At 41.5% G+C, this 16915-nt stretch overlaps 1 protein-coding gene across 1 annotated transcript; it reads right to left on the reverse strand.

Annotated features, from left to right (window-relative positions):
• Positions 1-26: 26 nt before the first annotated feature.
• On the reverse strand, positions 27-16430 carry slc6a16a (solute carrier family 6 member 16a). Its single transcript, XM_070980682.1, has 12 exons — positions 16368-16430; positions 7173-7398; positions 6691-6848; positions 5427-5553; positions 5166-5341; positions 4507-4617; positions 4092-4333; positions 3408-3600; positions 2221-2422; positions 1777-1936; positions 1538-1700; positions 27-1154 (listed from the first exon to the last, which is right to left on the reverse strand). Exons 1-12 carry the CDS (start codon positions 16428-16430, stop codon positions 810-812), a joined length of 2166 nt encoding a protein of 721 aa, XP_070836783.1. The 3' UTR covers positions 27-809.
• Between the last annotated feature and the right edge of the window lie 485 nt (positions 16431-16915).

Below are 16915 nucleotides of genomic sequence, written 5' to 3' on the forward strand. Positions count from 1 at the left end.
CAAAAAACCCCACATCCAGTCAGGTTGCTGCCACCTAGAGGTTTATTTAAGTCTTCATATGGTACAGTACAATATTACTTCACTGAAACACATGTAAAAACATTGCTGTGGTCTTATGAGGTAAAATGCTACAAATATAATGTAAAATAAACATATTAACATCTGTCCTCTCACATCCAAACTGATGCACGACAGAAATGAACACAAATGTTCAGATACACACACGCACACACACACAACACACACAGCTCCTAGCTAGAAGTACTTATCATAAAGCATACTTTTGTCTGTTGCTGCCTTCCTCAGTTTGCTGGCCACAGGTTAACTCACTTATGACTCCCACATGAAAAAAGATTTGGTGGCTGGTCAGTTACTCTACTACTCTAAAACCTTCCATTAATCCTTTGTTTCACAAAACATAGCAGCTCATTCCTTTTTCATGTATTTTTGTTTTTATTTTCTGAAGCACATGAGCGCTTCAGAAAAACAATAGAGAGAGGTACACGGAGGAGGTGTAGTTTTATAACTACAGAATCTACAAAGCTTTTGATTTGGCTGGTAATGCACCTTCAATAATGTAAATAGTTAAAATTGCTTGTCAGCAATGTAGAGAATGCTGAATATGATAAATGGGTGCAACCCAAAGACTCTTGCTCCGATAAAGAACAGTTCTGTTTATGACTGCCGTCCCTTCACTTTGTGGGTTAGGGTTAGGCCTGTCTCTCGCAGGCTCTTGCTCCTACGCTGTCTGAGGTCCAACATTTAAACTTTTTATCCTTTCACAAACAACTACCCTCCCACAGCTGTGCTCACACCCCCGTATCTTGTTCCTCATCTTCCTCCTCTTGCTGGGACAGGAGCCGGTAGTGTTCGCTGCCCATCGGCAGGAAGGCTGTCCTGGGATGAGCCTCGTCTTCCTCAGAGGGGACGCGGTGGTGGGAGTTGGAATCCAGTGGCTCGGTGGAGCTGCACTTGGTGTACAACTCGCGGTGGATCTCCTGGCAGCCAACCTCCTCAGAGCGAGTGCTACGGACCCTGCGGTCTTTCAGCATGGAATGGATGTAGCCAATAGGCACAGGCAAGCTGGCAAAGACTATAAGCATGACAATCATAGCGAGGGCCCAGTTGGGGTACTCGAGAGTCATCTCAGACGCCTGAAGAGACAGAGCATGTCAGAAAGAGACACATGAGCAGGCACAGGACTGCTCACCACCAAACCATGTCTACCATAAAAAAATTACAAAGTTAAGATAAATGATTCCTGTAGGAAACAGGGTCTTTATAGCAGCTAATATTAGCATATCCATAGATTATGGATAATAGTTGTAGATCAAGATTAAGACCTAGAACAAAATAATCACAACACACGAAAAGCAACATGAATAAATAGAGGTGATCACCCTATGACATACATTTCAACAGATAGTGTTGAGTGCAGTCAGGAGAGCCAATACACACAGAGGTATCTTGGTGTATATGTCATACGTATGGTGAAGTATAATAAAATAACAATAAAAGCAGCGGTCTAGTATCTTACTGTGCTCTGATTCCAGGCAGTATACGTGGGCCTCTTGATGACCATGCGCAAAAAACTGGCAGCCAGAAGACCAACCATCGCCAGCAAGCAAACGTATTTCCACAGATATTTGTACACCACTGGAGGGCGCCATTTGAGCATGACTTCAATGTCATCCAAGAAGCTGCAGGGATGGAAAATAATCTACATGAGACAAAAATAATGAAAAATAAAAGCTGTCAGAAGTGTTGGTTTCTTACCGATCTGTTCCATAAATCCAGGCCACACTGATGGTTTCAAAGACGACCACAATGACTAACGGCAGAGTTGCAGAGTAGTCATCAAACATGGTTACAAAATAGTTGCCTGAGCGCTGGGTGAACAACAGTCCCAGTAAGAACCCCAAAACACAGCTGGACACTGAAAAACAAAGAAGGTGGCACACAGTCTTAGAAAATAGCAGTCATGTGAGAAAACATGCATTTCTGATATAATACATTAATGTATTGTCAAAACCTTGTAAGGAAACCTCTTTTGATAGTGACAGTGTTATACATAGATAGATGAGTATAACATGTCGTGCCTGGGGAGAACTATTTCACATTTCAACTGTATACATCCTCAATTTAGTTAGTCATTCAGACAAAGACTTGAAGTGCGTGTAATACGGATCATCATCACTCGTGTTGATGTGTGTGCGTTACCAGTCAGTAGGGTCCGGTGGCGTCCAAGGACGCTAAAATTGTCCATGAGAGGTGTGAGGATTCCCTGCATGGTCCCGAACATGGTGCTGAGACCCAGGTTGAGCAACATTAGGAAAAACAGTGTGGACCAGAAGGGGCTGGCAGGGAAAAGGGCCATCACCTCAGTGAAGGCTATGAACGCCAGGCCTGTTCCTTCAACACCCTGCGCTCATGCAAAGGAACGACAGTGAGAGGTAGAGGGAATAAGCCTGAGCAAGAATTATAGACATTTTGACTGAAGACTGCTAACAAGCATTTGGTGGCTCCGCTGTAGTAGTCTGTGCAGTAGGGGGTGAGGAATGTTTTTTCCTTGCACCGTCATGGCCTCACAACCAGCATGCCCCTTTATCTCAAGCTGAACTGAGTCTGACTTAAAACAGCATCCGAAACTGCTTTGCACATTCATGGTAGATCAAAAAGCTACATATCTGGCAGAAGGCCTAATACAGTACGCATTTAATACTGCACAGTATGCACCTTTTGTGATCCATTTAAGAAAAACATACATTTCAGTACAAATGTATACTCCTCATACCTCTATTTTTGCAGGATTAAATTTTTTGATCAAATAAACACAGTTTGATGACATGACATTTAGTACCCCTTCCTGTTTCTTTAGTTTCTCCTTTCACTCCTCTGTCACAGCTTGTTTCCATCTCTCCTACACACCTCCTCGTGGATACAGTGTCGCATATGTTTTCTTCCTCTTGCCGGCTGGATATTTCACAGTACCTCAGATTCCTCAGGGGTCCTGGGAACCTCGACACTCCACCTACTTACTATTGTTATTGAAATGTTCACCTCCCTGATTTTTCTCCTAAGCAAGCCAGTGTCCAGCACCTCATACAGTAGCCCTTGGTGATCCTTTACTCTCTCAAAAATGTGCTCTTGAAAGGGTAGTTGTACCAAAACTCCACTTGGTACCTGATGGATAGCACAGCTTCTATATTACTGGATATATATGTGGGTATGTCACACAGTGTAGTACAACTATACAACTGTTGTCTCTGCTAACTGTTTCAACAATATGCTTTGCTTTGCTTGTTTCATTGTTTTTGAGATTCTTTCCATCTCTCTCTGAAGCATGTTATGACTTTTGTCTCAACATTGCGTATACAAAGAAAGGTAAAATCATATCTCAACAATACCTTTTTCATCTCCTCCTCCAGACTGCAGTCAGTGATGTTAGGACCCACCGTGGAGCTGTGCTGACTGTACCACTGTGTGTACTCAGCTATAGACACAGAGCTTGGATCAGTCGTGTTGATCCATGGCCAACCAAGTGCAACCAAGTGCTGGTTAGATTCATGGGACGCCATGAGGTTTAGAAGACCAACATTTCTGGAAGAAGTTAGAATAAAACGATGAAATAAAAGAAAGGAAATGTTGTAGTGAAAAGCCATTGGCTCCAACATTTTGGTTAATTGTGAGGGTTAATTATATCAGGGATTATTGCTTAACATTGCACTCTGGATCCTCTCATACTGTTGTATTTTATCAGTCTTTGATGATCAGTGCATGTAAGTGTTTGTCCTCAATACTGAGTAAATGATTTCTTACATTTAACAACAAAAATGTGACTGAAATGGACACATACTTAAAAGAAGAAGGCATTTTTCCCTAAACAAATGATTTTACTTCGCTTAAAGGCTATGTTCTTTGAGAGTGCTGTATTTTTAATAAGTTCATATGCAATAATGTAATACTGTAAATAATATATAATCATACAAGTTATGGGCTTATGTGAAAGCAGTTATTTCATCAGCATTGGAAATTATGTGGTTAATAATTAAATCAAATGATCAGATTCACACACACGCACACATCCTTACTCAGCCACACAGCGCAGGGTGATGTTCTTGGCACGGAAACCCAGCACGACGAAAACCACCAGTGAGGCCAGCACAGACGTCATGAAGTTGATGCTGGAGACCATCAGAGCGTCCCTGTGGCAGTTGTTGTGGACTGGATTGTAGGAGGAATATGCAATAACAGAGCCATAGCCCAGTCCAAGGGCAAAAAACACTTGTGTAGCAGCCTGCCGCCACACCTGCAATTCACCCCATATTTTCAGCTGGAAAATACCAGAAAAATAAAGTCTCATGAGCTGAATTGCTGTAAGAGCTGAAAAACTTCATTCATTACATACATTTTCCATTTGGCATTCATTAGTTAAAAATAAAAATCAAGGAAAGAAATCTAGAAAAAAAGCAACGTGACTACTCCCGTGATGAAGGCTGAGCTTACTTTGGGATAAAACATGTAGGTGATCCCGTCTATTGCGCCATCCAACGTCAACCCTCTGATAAGGAAAATGAAGAGGACCACATAGGGAAAGACTGAGGAAAAGTACATCACCTAAAATTTGGAAAAAGAAATGGAGGATGATTTGATGATGTGAGCAAGATTATAGTTTAGTTGCATGGTATGCGTGTATTTACGCCACACCTTAGTTTGAGAAAAAGGGATGTTACAATTGTACAAATTACTATCACTGACTGCTCCATAACGACTGCTTTCTGTATGACGTTCAAGCAAATACATATCTCGGCTCTCCCAGAGGATTTCTGGTACCGATGAATGTGTCCTCTTTCCACAACTGCCTATATTTTGTCACTACTGAACTTTGCTACCATCTACTGGATTTTAAGATGTATGGCATTTATTCTGCCGAGGCCAAATATTCTATTTTGCATTGTTAACATAAGTAAAAATTAATTCTTGTATCTGCTCCAAAATTCAATGGGTCCTTCCTTCACCTAGGGTACACCCTTCCAACAAGTTTCATGAAATCAGGCCGGTATTTTTCCATAATCCTGCTGGCAAACAAGCAAACCAAAATGAGCTGATTGCTCATGTATGGATCTCCGGGGCTGCAATGAAAAAAAGAAGAGAAGTTAACGTACCTTTGCAGAAGACTTGATGCCCTTTATCATAGCCAAGGAGACGATTGTCCAAGCAGCCAACAAACAACCCGTCATGATGGGGTTAAACTCTCCGGATTCTTTGATGGAATTTGTGATGTTCAGGGCTTTCCGATACCAGAAATATGATGTTGGGGAAGAACTTGCACATTCCTTCACTGGTGATCAAGGACAGACAACACTAAAGACGTTGGACTGGCATGAATGTGACATCTCACTTCAACATCTCATTTATTTCAGTACCTGTGTCATTGGTGGTTACATCAATTGGACAGTGCTCCCATGGCAGAGGATACTGAAAGGAATTACCCATGTAGAACAGGCTCCATGCAATAATAACATTGTAGTAAAGAGCCACGTAAAAACAGACCTAGAGGAGGAGAAAAGGTTCATGAATGATTGACTTTACATAGCAAGCTCTTAAGAATACAGCAGGGGTTCTCAAACATAATCACTCAAAGATCCGCATTTGATTTTCATTCAAGATCAGCCGTCCAGAACGACTGGTGATAACAAAATAACGTTTAATCAGTTAACATCACATCTCTTATGATTGGACCAGCAATAAACTGAGGCAGACAAGGCTGTCAGTTAGTCCAGACTTATTTTGACCGATACAACTACATTCACACTGGTCCAGTGGACGAGGAAAATGTGTACATTTTCTGAATTCATTAATATTCTCCAGGCCGGATTGATGTGACCTCCACCATTTGACGATATGGGCTGGGTCCAGATTGACATGCTGTTCAGTCCAGATCCGGACCAGGGTCTGGCCTTTGAGAACCTCTCGGATACAGTATGTGTTGGGCTGTAGATTGTTCTGTCAAAAGTTTTTTCAAGTTCAAAATATCTATTTACCAAGTGGTGACAGCAAACCTCAAATGACTTAAGATGTTCTCTAATTTCATAAATGTGTACCCCAAAAGTTCTTAAGTTATCATTTAGCTGTTGCCACTAAAGTGTGGATATCATGAATTGTCTAATAGAGCAAAGAGGTTTTTTGGAAAAGAAACATGTTTATTAAAAAAAGCATGGGTGTCTTATCATACAAGCATACATCTGTGTGCTGCATGTGCACAGAACATTCTTGTCCACTCTGTGTTTGCCTCGTCCCGTCTGCAGAGAAAAGTGTTACGTAACACACTGGCAGCACACTGCCGTCTCTCACATTACAATACGGCAGGGTGCCATCATCATCATATACACGGTGTGGCTAGTGAAAAAAAAGAAAGATGTTTACAGAGAGGTGATAAAGAGCTAGTATGTGCTGTGGTTTTAAGACAGGTGGCTTCTGTATCTTTTCATTCTAGGGCTCACTAAAATTACCCTATCTTTGAAACCCTAACATGAAAACAAATCTTCCAAATCACAGCAGCCTTGCTGAGATACTGTGAGCTATCAGTAATCAACATCAAACGTCACACTTTTTAGACACACATGAACAGTTCAATCCAAAACCCAGAAAACAATATCATGAATAAGTACAAAAAAATGTAATCCTGACCAAGCAGCTGGAGTAGCCGATCCCTGCCAGCTTTGGGGAGATGTGCTTCCATACACCGATGCTACCCTGCCGAATGCTCTGTCCAGCTGCAAGCTCCATAAAGAACAGAGGAACTCCCACAATCATTAATAGAAAAACATACAGCAGCATGAAGGCACCTGAAAGGAAGGAAGAAGGAAAGGAAGGAAGGAAGATTTGGTGAAGGTATTCAGTACATACAAACACACACACACACACACACACACACACACACACACACACACACACACACACACACACACACACACACACACACCTATCTTATTTCACTTTGTACATCCTTACATAGTTTTTTCACACCTCTATGTTTTTTCTGCAGCTTGCATAAATTTTTGAGCTGTTTTCCAGCATCAAAATGCCCATATGAAAGAAGGCTTCAAGGTTTGAAGAGCGCTCAAAACCACCGAGACGAAATGCACAATTCATTCTTTAAAGACACTCACCTCCTCCGTTTTGGTGGCAAAGATACGGGAACCTCCACACGTTCCCCAGGCCCACACTGAACCCCACCTGGGCCAACACATACTGGACCTTAGAGTCCCATGCTGGCCGTTGTTCATTGGATGTCTCAACTCCATCTGGATCATGCACAGTTGTAAGCTGAGCTTCAGACTGGCCCTCGCTGAGCCAGGCTCTGTCCTCGCTGCTGTCTAGTGGTGGTTTCTCCGTCTAGCCATAAACAAAGAAGAAGCATGATAAGCTTAGCTGACAAACAGTTAATAAAAAGTCTCTTATTTACATGAACAGCTCAGATGAAAAAAGATGTTATGCCAATAAACCTTTTCAGCACATGGAAAAGAGATGTGTGTATCAAGACAAAATATTCCACCCACACCTGCAAACAAAAACAACGCGTGTACGGTTTTTCGTCCACCACATGAAAAACACTGAATATGTTTGAGTGCTTTCAATATGTTTCAGATTGCAGCAGATACCCAGAGTGCAACTTATCATTTCTCAGGGACTGCAGCAGTTTATAACAATATGCAAGGTGTACAGTGTCGCGGGGGACTGATTCAAGACCACTGAGAGTCAAGAGGAGCGAATGGGAGAGTGTGTGCTAAACTCCACTCCTCATCCACCATGTGAAAACACAACTGTAAGACATATGTGCTGCAACTCATGTGGTTCTCCAGTTTGATAAATAAACAAGGGAGATATGCTCCATGTGGGAAAAAGACTGGTGAGACTGTTTTGAGGTACTTTTTTAGCTCCTATTTCAGAGTAGATGCACTGTGTTAACAACAGTTAACAATCATAATGGTAGCCTTAAAAATGGAATAACAACAGACAAATGTCCGTCATTGTATGTAGTGTAGAAGTGCCATTGTTATACCAACCGCCGGCCATCTTACATTCCGTTAGTATTCCTGTTGGTGGCGTGACTGCAAACACAGAAAAGGTGTTTAAAGGCATGTAGTTCTCAGGGGAGCTCCCCAGAGGCAGTCCCAAGAAAACACCCTCTGAGGCGCTGCCTGTACACTGCGCAGTGTCTCAACAAAACTCACATATTTTAAAGTCTTAATCCTTAAGATTTTCATGAAATGCTGTTCAGTGTTTTACTTTCTGTAATTACCTCTCTGTACAGCAGCTTTCCTTGTTAGCTGGAATCCCGCAAAAGATTCCAATGGCCTTCACATGCACAGGGACTCACAGGGAATGAGGCATGTGTCTAATCCAGCTTTAATATTTTAAAGCTTTGTGTTTTCAGGTTCTCTGTCCATTCCATCCCATTCTCATGAATGCGATACCACAGGGAGTGATTTGATTTTGGTGGTAAAAGGACAAAGGTTGCTGTGACGTCACAAAGCACATATTCAGCCATAACTCAGTAATTCCTGCACTATTTAGGATAAAATTTCACACAAATGTCTCATAGGATAAAATGATGAAGTGATGACCTTTTATATGCAAACGGTCAAAGGTCGACATCACTGTGACATCATAATGTTCTGCAGAAACACTTTTCTGGCCATAAGTGAACACCATGACTCAGGAACAGAAGGGCAGATTGTAACCACATTCCACATTTGGTCAGATACTGAATGGGTGACACTTATCTTGGGTGTCCACCTTGAAACTGTGCTGATTGTACAGATGTTCTGTGCTGCCGGGTTGAAGATGTGGGTGAAGCATCCACATTTTACAATTTGAAGCTTCTTTGCAGCAACACGTCTACTGTCATGGTGACAACTTTGTTTGGCTGGTCAGGACAGGTGAGGCCAGCTCAAGTGATTTCAGAAATATGTCTACACACACGTACAGAGGAGTGTGTGAGAGAGAGTGACAAAAATATGGAAGGTTATCATGGGATAAAACTAAAATGGCATGGGAAAAAGATTTGGGGGTTAAGATTTCTGAAGATATGTGGCAACATAGTCTAAAACGTATTCATACCTTGTCATTCTGTATACGCCATGGTTTAATTCAATTTAAAGTACTCCATTGCCTGCACTATTCAAGGGATAAATTATCCAAACTCTTTCCCACTGCAGTTCCTGGATGTCCAAGGTGCAGCTATGTACCCGCCACAATAGGACAAATGTTTTGGTCATGCACTTCCCTCAACGACTACTAGAGACAAATATTTGATGTATTTTCCAAAATCTGCGGTCAGACTATAACACCTGACTATCACACAGCCATCTTCGGCGTACCACCCCCAGACCGCAAAGTTTCAAATTTATAAGCAAATGCTTTGGCATTTGCTTCCCTGCTTGCACGCAGACTCATACTTTTTAATTGGAAAACAAATTCAGCCCCGTCATTTCTGCAGTGGTTGCGGGATGTACTATCTTTTCTACCTTTAGAGAAACTGAGATATAAGAACAGAAACTTCACCCTGACCTGAAGTCCCTTTATAGAATTTGTAGAAGGTTTTCCCTTTCGATGATATACTTTAACACTGGTTGTACTGGATAGCTAAAACTACTTTATAACATGCTCAAAACATCAATTCGGGTTCCGGGGGGGGGGGGGGGGGGGGGACGGGGGGACGGACCTGAACTTATTAACCATAAGTGTCAAACACCATCCAACAATATTAATTGATAAGTCAGTGACAGGTTGCAGCCTCACTTACCTCCAGATCGAGCTAACCTCGGATAGTGACTGACCAAGGATACCGGAAGCTGATTTAGCTGTATTACTACATTGTGAACTGATAAAGTCTGCTATCAGAAAGTTATCAGACCTGTGACTAATCTCGGTGCTGCAACTATTTCCTTACAAAGGAAAACAAGATGCCCTTCAAAACAGCTGAAAATGAGAGACCACATGGCGACAACTTTGTGCTCAATCAGAATCAGCTTTATTGGCCAAGCATGTGGACACATACAAGGAATTTGCCTGTTTTCTGTGTCTGTCAATGAACTTAATAGACATACAGCAAGAGTCCACCACAAGCTCATTGATTCTGCTGACGTTGAGCTTCAGGTGATTGTTGTTGCACCATGTGATGAAGCTCTGTGTCAGTCCTCTGTATTCCTCTGTAAAAACAGTCTCAAAGTGAAGACAGCATGTTTCTCACTGGGAATTATTCACTGGAATCATACATGTCAGTATGATGACAAGTCCATTTTACAGAAAAATACACATAGTACCTTTTATTAAATTCATTCAAAGTCTTCACTACAGATATGAGTCTGCACAGACATGGCGTCTAACAGTGTGGGAGGTAATTCAAGTTAATTTTATTTTTAGCCTCACTCTTCCACAGTGGTATCAGAGCTGTGTTAAGTTACTGCTGAGGCAAACTCAACTTTTTCTACATTCACATTAAACCCATTCAATTGCTAAAACTCGAGGTGAAACTCAAATCAAAAATGCGTCCACAAAACAGCAGTCATTTTCTGACTTGCTGTTACCACCAGTAACCATGGTTACCAATGTATTGTTTGGGAGGATGTAGATTGTAGTAAGTTTACACGGTCAAGGTGAGCATCATTTCCAAGGATTGAATTATTCTGTGTTACTGCTGTGGCTTGTTACTTGAAAATGATCAAAATGTTGATTAGATCATCTGAATTCTCTGCCATTTGACTTACAAAAATGCACAGAAAACCCCAATGTTAGGTTACATTGCTCTGAAAGAATAATGACAGAAGGACATCAGATCATCAGACTGCACACGAACTACACACTCTCACCATCTAAGTCAGCTCAGATGAGTGGGCAAGATCCAAAATGGTTTAACATGAGCCAAACTGGCTTCAGGATATGACCTGGGTGAATGACTTGTATGTCCACTGCTGGTATCAGCTGGTGAGAATGGAAAATTACACGAGGTGCATGACCCAGGAAAGTACATGGCTGGTCAGGACACATGGTCAGGTGATTTCAGAAATATGTATACACACATGTACAGAGGAGTGTGAGAGAGAGAGTGACAAAAATATGCATGTGCACACAAATAGAGGGGAGGGGACGTGGAGAACAGCAGTAGCCACTGGGCACAACTTTGGGTGAAGGAGGGATAGTCTTGAATGACGTGTGGGTAGGAGTGGGTGGGAGAACCACTGGGAGGTGTGAGGTTCTCACTGGTTCATGCTGTGGGTGGTGCTGAGGTGTATGGGTGGACCATGTAGTGGATATAGTTGGTAACAAGGCTATTAAAATATACTTCAGTGGAGTGAAGACCCATTTATCATGGACCAAAGCAGACCTCTGCTGTAGCAGTGGTGTCTCATAAGTGTCAAACACCATCCAACAATATTAATTGATAAGTCAGTGACTGGTTGCAGCCTCACTTACCTCCAGATCGAGCTAACCTTGGATAGTGACTGACCAAGGATACCGGAAGCTGATTTAGCTGTATTACTCACTGTGAACTGATAAAGTCTGCTATTAGAAAGTGATCAGATCTGTGAGTAACCTTGGTGCTGCAACTATTTCCTTACAAAGGAAAACAAAACGCCCTTCAAAACAGCTGAAAATGAGAGACCACACACAGTTCAGAGACAGTTCAACTCCTACTCAGATTTACAAGCTTGGATATTCCAGTGAATCCTCAAGCTCCTCACAGCTTGTGTCAGGTCTCCTTGTAGTTTATAATGAACCAATTTGCACACAGCTCTAATTAGTTTTAAAGTGAAAGACCATTGTTGAGTTGATTTCTACTTCTTCAGAAGCACTTTTCAAAAAGAATTCTAAGTGTGTAAATAAATTCGGCACGCTCACGCTTCAGCTCTGGACTTTGGGATTGCTGCATTTTTTCTTGGCCAACCTTAAATTACCTTCTTGTACCATAGCCCCCTTCCCCCAACACCACCACACACACACACACACACACACACACACACACACACACACACACACACACACACACACACACACACACACACACACACACACACACACACACACTCAAAAAGCACACAGAGCTGGGGCTAGAGAGCGGTTGTAAATTCTGTTGCCTATTGGTCAGTCGAGGTCTATCTTTGGCTACAGTTAGGAAACAGGCAACCGCACTTCTTTACTCTGTGAACACTTATTGTAAAAGTGCAAAAGCTTGCAGCGGTGGTCCAACCTGCTTGACTAATCGCTGTTTTGTTTTTCTATTTGCAGACAATTAAAATGCCTTTAGAAGAATAATATAGTTGCACTTTCTGGAAATATGCTTAGACTGCATCACATCTCCAAGTGTGCAGGATATTACTGATTGTTTGGTGTAAAGGTGTCAATACACAGAGTAATCCGACCATCTCTTGCACTGTGGCCTTTCACAAGTCTATGGCTTCTGGAATACAACCAAACTTCCTCATATTTGCTTTACATACATGGTGCTACATCTCTGTATCACCACAATGCTTCATTTATAATGGCCTGTAGAGACACATTTACACTTTACCAAAAAAATTGCAGCTCCTGTGATTTGGATATTGCACTTGACCACGCTGCGATTAGGATAATATTTTGTTGTGTATTTCCTTTAAGTTGCTACCAAACACTGGTTTTGTTGCTCAGTAACTGTCATCCTGCACTCTATAATGATGCAAAAGGTATATATTCTTTTAAATTAGTATCTAACTTTAATTGGCAATTGTACTCACATGTACATATAAGTATGCACTGTACTGTACCAATAGCACAAAAAATGACACAGTAAATTGGAATCAATGTCATATGAAATCCCGGTATTTAAACAGTTAATGCAGTAACTGAATACAGAAGATAGAATAAATTATCATCACACATGTTCAGGATCTAAAGCATGTTGTTTTATGTGTTCACACATAATGTGGGTAAACGCTAAAAAAGCATGACACACACATGCTTTTTTGTGTGTGTGTGTCTCAGTTTGCAGACACCCCAGCGCTCCACAAACAGACAGGATAAAGCCCTTTTTACTCGTGCTATTTTACATGTTTGAAAAGCAGCCAGTGTTTTTTTTCTTTTCCTCTAAAAGTCTCTTTGCAATTGGCCCATTCAGGACAAAGTAACATTTCTGTAACGCTTCCATCCATCTCAAGACTAAAATAAACACTCATCGTCACACTCATCAGGCCATCAGATGGCCACACACATGCAACTTTCACTCAGGCCAGCTGCTCCAGGATAAAGCTCAGATAGCAAAACAGGAATGAAACAAGAGCAAAAACTTAACTGTCATGTCTTGTCAGCCTTTATGATGCTGTGTCAGTGTTTAAAATGAGAAGCTCACCAGATCTATAAGTCACCGCAGTGGCCGAATGGGAGCTGCAGTGCATTATCACCTACGCTCCACGAGCACTGAGGTGTTCATCACAAGAGAGATCATTTAAGTTTAATTAGTCATGTTCTCTACATGCCACGTGTTAGGGCTGAAACTTAATCTGAGCATACATTTATCAAAAGGAAAAGGACCAACACACACAATATGTAGTATTGCATGACCAACACAGCTGTCTGACTCACTTTTCCCCTTCAGAGTAGCTTATTACCTATGGGATGCCATGGAGAAATACCTCGTCATACAGTATGTTTCAGTGTCCAGTGTGGAGGTTTGTGGACAGTTTGTCAGCTCTGAAGTTCATCGTATGTCATTTAAAATGAAACAATTATTATGAGTTATGATTATGAATGTGTGGCCTTTCAGCTCCAAATTGATCCTCACCAGATCAATGTGTAGGAACGGTTTCATTTTAGAGTCAGTTCCATAAATGAAGGGACAAAAAGGGCCATCAAATTCAATATTTGTGCATTATAGTATAGAGTTTATCCACATTGTTAAAGCATAACATACTGAGCAGCAAAGGTATTCCTGTGAACAAATGCACAGAAGATCAGCTGCATAGCAGAGATTAGAGAGGCAGACCACAGCCTGAAAGCCAGCTCATGACTGCTTGAGTAACGGACAAAAGAGCGGACTTGTAAGCGGTGCAACCTACAAGCAACCTTCAAGTAAAAAACTTCCCACAAGCAACAAGAAGGAGAGGACAGTTAAGTAGAAGCAAGAGGTGAACAATGACAGTCACTGCAGCTCATAAAGTCGCGCTAATGAAGTGCAGATTAACGGTGTGTTGTGGACATACCATGCTGACACTGACAACACTTTCCACTGGTCCTGGTGTTGGTTTCTCGGCTCGTCCCTCTTCGCCCCTTTCTGACAAGACAGCGTTTAACCTCTTCCTTTTCTTTTTGCTTTTGATGAAACTCAAGGTGACCAATGTAAATTTGCTGGGAGAGAAAGGTCTCGACCACGTCGTTTTGGCAGCTTGCGTCCACGTTTCTTGTAGTAGGACAAACTCTGCCGTCGCCAACTCAAGAGGACGTGAAGAATAACGTGCAGCTGGAGCCAATGGGGAGAGCGAGGGGGCTGAACGGGCCTTCCCCAAAACGGCACAGGAGTACACACGCTGCTGGACGTTACTCGGTGTGTGTGTGTGTGTGTGTGTGTGTGTGTGTGTGTGTGTGTGTGTGTGTGTGTGTGTGTCAAAGAAAAGAAAGTGAGTTTGTGCGCGTGCCATACTTTCTGGACTTTCATTTAATTAGAAAGAAAGTTTAAAATCTTACTTGCGGTCAACAACTGTGTAATTAGAGTGCATCTCAAGTACACTTCAATGCAAAGGTCTGCCCATAGGCTGTGAACAAATATGCGCGAGCTGTATGCGCCTAATTATCATCCAATTAGCTCTCAGAAAATCTTCGAGCAGCTAAGCCAATCAGCGCCCTGATTGGACTGACTGTTGTTTTTTTTTTCCTGCAACAGCGTAAAACTCAGCAGTTGTGTAAAACCAGCAAACTCCTGAAGAAGAGATAAAGAGATAATGCAGTAATCCCCATTCCAGCTCATTATGTAGCCTGAGTGGTAATGTAGAATTTAAAAATGACACAAGCAAAATGTTGCCTATTCAACTATCCAAACAATACTACTACTACTACTACTACTACTACTACTACTACTACTAATAATAATAATTTAAAAAATGTCCAGAGTAGTCCCTTATAGCAGTTTAATGGTGCAGCTATTTGAGGAGAAGGTGTATGGATCATAATTCATGAACTAATTAAATATAGTTTGTAGGCCAATATAAAATCCTTATCTGCAAACTACCTGTCACACAAATATAGTGGAGTGTGAGAAGTGTGACCTCATCACTAAATGTAATATTTCGCATTGTCATTCATGTCAATAACAGATCTTTAGAGAGTTATCCTGAAAACTGAGGGAATAGTCTAAACTTTGTTTGAGAGATCAAGCTTTTTCAAGGACAAGATGAGCATGAAAAAAAAAAGGCCTGCTATACAGCATGACTTAAATCAGTCTAAAACATTTCTAACATGTAACTATTGTGAACCACTGGTGTGTAGATGCCAAACTGGAAGAGCTCAACGTGTATTGTGCCTGCCTGCATACAGCAGGTAACACACCATCAGCAGGGCTACACAGAGAATTTCCAATTGCTCTCGTTTCTGCAGTGGTCATTTTGGTTTTTGTTTTAAGCCAACAAATTTGTACAAAAAATATGACATATGAAACCCTTGCATGAAAAGCAAGCCTCTGTGTCCATACAGCTGAGCTAAGCGAGTTAGTAGTAAATTGCCACCTGTTGGCTGAATCCAAGAAAAAGTTTACGCCCTTTGAAAATGTGCCAGGATGACTCTAAACACTTGCTGGCACAAATGAATGAATTCAGGAATCCACTATTACTACATGTTAAAGCTTGTTGCTCCTGTGATATGTATTGCAGACCAGACTGTTTTCCAAGGGAGATGGCTAAACCTGTAGCATGTCCTTCATTGTGTATTGTTGTAGCATTTAGGGCATACTCTTTATACAGCCAGATGATGCAGGCGATTCGTGTTGAGGAAAATGCTTAAATTGCTATTAGAAAAGATCACTTTTCCACCACATGCAATTAGGGCTGGGATGGGTTGTGTCCCCTATTCCTTCTTTGTACATCACTGGAACTGCCTTGTATGCCTCCTGTTGGGATGCAGATTAAGTGCCCTTCTATAAGTCAAAGCTTGGAATGAATGCAAGGCTCACAGCAGTACACTAAATCCCAAGCTAATTGTGAAAATCAACTGAAAAGCTCTTAGGCTGCGATAAGACCTGTAGCTACTCAATGTTATGTGTATAAAATCAGTAGCATTAAACGCAAAATTGTAATTTTTTAGATCATTAGGAAAGATTTAATTTCCTTACAAGAACTCACTTGAGTAGTCTGGCTTCGACTCAAGCCAGGTGAGGGCAGCTGCTGAGAAAATCTTCTGTTCATGTAAGCTTTTAGTCTACATCAGCATCAGATCCTGAGCACAGAGCTGCTGACCTGAAAATAAAGATAACTGACCCAAAGCAGGGAGAGGCTATACCAATACACAGATATCCCACTGGTTTGTTGTTTCTGCTGTTGAAAATGTCACAGAGAGAGATATCCTGAACTGAAGTGCTTGTAAATGTTAAATAAAATCCCTACATTTGCTGCAAAGTCATATCCTGTTATTAAAAATAGTATAGAATTTCCTTTCTTGCTTGCTAAGTGCTACCTGGGCAGTATTAGCTGTTGCACCTACAGTTTATTCTTCATAGTATTAGTAAAGTAATTGGGACTTCAATGTCTTCATTAAGAGCTTTATAGGCCAATGTGCTGAAAACATGAAGCACACAATCAGCTTTTTGATTTTCAATTTGAACACTTGCTTACAATTTCTCCACTTGTGCAACAGCCAAGTCAAACACAAGGAAAGGTGCGGGGACAGATGA

The sequence above is a fragment of the Chaetodon trifascialis genome, chromosome 15, assembly GCF_039877785.1.
Source record: "Chaetodon trifascialis isolate fChaTrf1 chromosome 15, fChaTrf1.hap1, whole genome shotgun sequence".
NCBI lineage: Eukaryota > Metazoa > Chordata > Actinopteri > Chaetodontiformes > Chaetodontidae > Chaetodon > Chaetodon trifascialis.

Excerpts from the sequence above, each read along its gene's own strand:
- slc6a16a (XM_070980682.1), bottom strand. The coding sequence starts at position 16,430 with ATGAACAGAAGATTTTCTCAGCAGCTGCCCTCACCTGGCTTGAGTCGA. Across the intron at positions 4,334-4,506 it reads CCTACATGTTTTATCCCAAA|CTGAAAATATGGGGTGAATT; the intron begins GTAAGCTCAGCC and ends GGTATTTTCCAG. Across the intron at positions 1,701-1,776 it reads TGGATTTATGGAACAGATCG|CTTCTTGGATGACATTGAAG; the intron begins GTAAGAAACCAA and ends CCATCCCTGCAG.